This window comes from Triticum aestivum, chromosome 4B, assembly GCF_018294505.1.
Source record: "Triticum aestivum cultivar Chinese Spring chromosome 4B, IWGSC CS RefSeq v2.1, whole genome shotgun sequence".
NCBI lineage: Eukaryota > Viridiplantae > Streptophyta > Magnoliopsida > Poales > Poaceae > Triticum > Triticum aestivum.
In genome coordinates, this window is record NC_057804.1 from 438,265,642 (window position 1) to 438,270,315 (window position 4,674).

The 4,674-nt window shown below is 39.7% G+C and overlaps 1 protein-coding gene across 1 annotated transcript; it reads left to right on the forward strand.

Moving 5' to 3' along the window:
* Positions 1-1,661: 1,661 nt before the first annotated feature.
* LOC123094957 (uncharacterized) lies at positions 1,662-4,055 on the forward strand. The gene is made up of 9 exons (XM_044516813.1): positions 1,662-1,887; positions 1,966-2,027; positions 2,142-2,232; positions 2,339-2,425; positions 2,523-2,576; positions 2,678-2,862; positions 3,002-3,084; positions 3,371-3,471; positions 3,615-4,055. Exons 1-9 carry the CDS (start codon positions 1,834-1,836, stop codon positions 3,831-3,833), a joined length of 936 nt encoding a protein of 311 aa, XP_044372748.1. The 5' UTR covers positions 1,662-1,833; the 3' UTR covers positions 3,834-4,055.
* The last annotated feature ends 619 nt before the right edge of the window (positions 4,056-4,674 follow it).

The following is a 4,674-nucleotide window of genomic DNA, read 5'->3' on the forward strand; positions in this document are numbered from 1 at the left end:
TTGCTTTTGTAAAAAATCATCGAAACAATTCATATAAATCTAGTTTTGAAGAGCTCATCGTGAAACCTAACAGCGAAAATGGATCTTCGTTCATAAGCTCAGTTCAAAAGTTGTAGCTTTTTGGAGAAAAAATGGAACAAAATAAAATGGGATGACATTAACACATGCATGTAGCTAATCCTTATCTCATCCTCACGGAGTTCCACCACAGTCACATGTTACATGTGACAACCACTTTGTACCGGATGAACTGCAACACGAGCATGCTCTTGTTTCAGCGAAATAGTGCAACTGCACTTGGTTAGAAAAAACATTACCCACATTAACTGATTGTTTTTGTTATTTTTCTTTTTGTGTGTGAGTGGGGGGGGGGGGTGGTTAAGAAACACACTATCACTGCAGACCAACTCGCCGAAGGGGCACGCGAGATGGGCTGGCCCATGCGCACGGGAGGCCGCAACATCTTTTTCTGTTTTATCTTATGTTTTTTGTTTTTGTTTTTTTGCTTTATTTTTACTTTTATTTATACTTGAAAATATTATATATAAAAACACTCTACAAAAACATTCAAAAAATACTCTACAAGTATTTGAAAAATGTTGAACAATTATTTAAAAATTGTTGATTATGTATGGAAAGAAGGATAAATTTTTTTGATCATGTATAAAAAATGTTAATCAAGCATTTGAAAAAAAAATTGAGCAAGTATTCAAAAAATGTAAATCAAGCATTTGGGAAATGTTACATGTGTATAGAAAAAAATGTTGACCATGTATTAAGAAAATGATGACATTTTTTATTATGTATATAAAAATGTTAATCAAGAGTTTGAAATAAATGTTGAAAAAGTATTTGAAAATTGTAATCAAGCATTTGGAAAATGTTAAATGTGTATAGAAAAATGTTGAACATGTATTAAAAATGATGAAAAAACTTTGATCATGGGCCAGCATTAAATTTAAAAATGTTAATCAAGCATTTGAAAAAATGTTGAACAAGTGTTTGAAAAATGCTAATCAAGCGTTTGGAAAATGTTAAATGTGTATAGAAAAATATTAACCATGTATTTAAAAAATGTTAATATTTTTATTTGAAAACTATTAATCAAGCATTTAAAAAATATTAAATATGCATATAAAATGTTGACCATCTATTAAAAATGTTAATATTAAATTTAAAAAATGTAAAAAGGCATTTGGAAAATTTTAAAAATGTGATATAAATTTTTGTGATCATGTACTAAAAAAATGTCAATTTTGTATTGGAAAAGTTTTAAACATGTATTAGAAAAAAGTGGTTTACATATATACAAAAAAATTGAGGATTAAAACCAAAAGAAACAAAGGATACCCAGAAAAAAAACTAGAACCGAAGAAACAAATGCAAAAATAAGTTTAAAAACCAGAGAATAAAAAAGAAATGAAGCAAAAGAAAAAGAAGAAGGAAAAAATAAGTAAAGAAAATAAAATAAAAAAAGAATGAAAATAGAGAAAAAACAGAGAAAACCGCTGAAAAAAAATGCTATCTTTTTTCTTTATTAAATCTCCATAAATGGGCCAGCCAGATTACTGTAGACCCCTTCGGCCAGAGGAACTGTCGGTCTCGCTTAATGCGAGATATAGCACTCGCGCGCCAACGCTTCCTTCGTCTAGCAGCTCTGAACTAAACCATTGGCCCACGAGAAAGACCCACAAGGCCGCGCGAACCCAGGGTTCTGCAGCTCTCCTGGTCGATCCCGCAGACCCGCACCACCAACCCGTTCATCCCCGGCGGCGCCCCTTCGCTCCCCAGCACATTTCCGCGAGCAGCTGGTGCGCGCGCGGAGCGGAGGCCATGGCTATGTCAAAGGCCAAATCCACCGCCCTCTCCGCCGCCGAAAAGTGCCGGGTACTTCTCGCCAGCATCCTCTGCGATTTGCTCCTCCGATTTTAGGCTCTGTCACTGACCCCCTCTCGCCCTTCGCAGAACATCCTGGGCGCCAGTTGGGAAGCCCACCTCAACACCATCAAAGCGGATGCCAAGGGAAGGTGCGCACGCCACTTCCTACAACCTCAACCTCTTGATCCATATGCCTGTGCGAGTAACAGCTAAAATACCAAATTTCCTTGTTTTTGATTGGTCTTGCTCGGGGCTGTGGGCAGCAAGGGGGAGGTTTACACGTCGAGGGTGCACTACATGGTCCAAAAGGGCCTGCCCTACCTCATCGTCCCCGAGAACGACATGCACAACATTGTAATGCTCTATCTTTTTCTTACGATGGCTGATTTATTTGTAATAGTGGTTACTGACTTGCTGTTATGTTCTGATGAATTGCTTGTATGAAACGGCTGTCATCTAGAACATCATAATCGACGAGCGGGGTTCTCTCTCGGTGTCCAGTCCAGTCCCAGGTCGCCTTGCCAGCTTGCTCAAGTCACCCAACAAGGTTGCTCCTTTCTCTATAAGCTAAAATGCAACACAAATTGCTGCATGGTTGCTTGATTGCCTTCTCTAGCGCATGGTGATATTGTTGTCTTGTGCAGTTGCCTCCCCGGGTTGCTATGACCGGCGATGTCCTGCGCATGAAGGAGACAAAGGTAAGCCCATTTTGAAGACCCTCAACATGGGTGAACATGTTCGATTTCCCAGTAGTAGTCGGCAGAGTGGTACTGATTGTGCTTCATATGCTCTTCTTAAGGTTCCAGTTATAGCTGAAAGCCTTAAGAAAGCTATTCTGAAGGAACATAAAGCTGCTAGCGAAGCTACTTATGGGGTTTCAACGGTATTGTCTTCTGCAAGTGCTACTTGTAGGTCGCGCAGTGAAGGTCTCCTTAGCTTACTCAATGAAGAGAGCTCCTACAATATCTTGAAGTTTGAAATTGGGTATGTAATATGCCTTTATGTTTTCTAATATTCATTATCTAGTCTTTATGTTTACCATTGGTGCATTAAATATCTGTTGATCATCTGTTTAATTAGTTAAAAGGAACTATTTGTGATTGCGGAGATATCTATATTGCAGCTCATGTGTCTTCATAGATTCATTGGGGAGCAGCCATAATATCGAGTTGGATACTTTTGAACCACCAAAAGCCGACCTGCTATGTAAGTTTCTACTTAATTGATTTCAGCTGGCCGGGTTTTGTACTCTATGAGATTGTATACCTTGATGTGACAATTGTGTAAATAAACTCCATTTATCGAGATTTTTTTTTCCAGCTATGCATCTTTACTTATGTACCTTCCAACAACTTTATTGACTGGCAGCATTTAATTCTAGAAATGTCATTAAGATGCTAGTTGATTGCTTAAATAGATGTATTTTTCTAACTGCACCTTCTAATTTTGCAGTAATAGTTCAGTTTCTAAATGCATATATTATTCTTTGTAGTGCCATTCTCTGCGAAGCTTATTGATGGTATCAACAGGAGTGACCCAAGGCGGAGAGCGCTTATACTTTTCTGTTTCGAGTATTTTGATGTGACTGCCAGAGTAAGTGTCTTGTATATCTGAACAATGTGCAATGTAGGATAAGTGTATTATTAGTTTCTCATTTCTGAAGCTTTCCGGCCAAATTAACCAGGTCCTCTTATTGTCACAGTACTGTTGACTATCCTATTTTTCTTTGCTTGAAGGATGCAGTCTTGCTCTCCGTTGATCACCATGGATTTGAGGTGCTCGCCAGGGTTCCTGAAAGAGCTACCGCACCTGATGTCCCTCAGCAGTACCACTGGAAAGAGTTCAGGTTCACATTCAAGGAAGCAGTCAAGGATATTGAAGACTTCTGCCGCATGTTGGTCGAGCTAGAAGAAGAAGCTCTGCACAGCGTAAAGAGCTATAGCGGATTAGGTTGAAGGGGATAGTAGCTCTTTCTCTCAAACCAAAGGGCACAAGATTCAGATCTTCAGTTATGATAATAAATCATCTGAGAATATAACCTCCGTTTTTGTAGATGGTTTGCATTGTAAACTGACATCATTCGATTGAGAATCAACAGTTAGGTTTGTATGTCACCATAATTTTCGGCCTCTGTTTGGTAGTACTTATTTACAAATCAGAAAGGAAACTTCTCTGCATATTACTCCCTTCGTCCCAAATAAGCGACTGAAGTACAAAATTGAGTCACTTATTTAAAGTTACTTAGACCGTAACCCATTATTGAGTCTCTGACAATGGAGTAAAAAATAGGAAGTGGGGAATGTAAGAAATTTATAATGCTTAGACCATATTATTGAAAGAAAAAAAATGGCAGCATCTCAGAAGATAGTTAAGGACCTAAACTTTGCCTAGAGACATGGAATATAACAAAAATTCTATGAAGCTGCAAGGATCTCTTCAAAACAAGGGAAAAGCTTCCTGTCAGCCGGCTGATTACGCCTGTGCGTCGACCGCTTCGGCTGCTTGATGCATGTCCCCGCCAGTCACACATCGTTGCTGTACCTTATCTCCTCAGGCGTCCGCCTCCAGGAAATCTATCTCGTCGCTCTTCTCTCTCAGCAGCCAATTACTTGTTTCTTAGCAGCTAATCTTCACTTTCTCCCTCCCGACTCTCATCTAGAGCCGCCACCACTCAGCCACGCAACAGGTGCGCGCATGATCTCCGCCGCTCCAGAGGACGCCGCCACCGGCCCCCTTTCTCCTTCCGTCCTCCTCTCTCCGTACCCCGAACGATCTCCCATGGCACTCCGCTGCGAG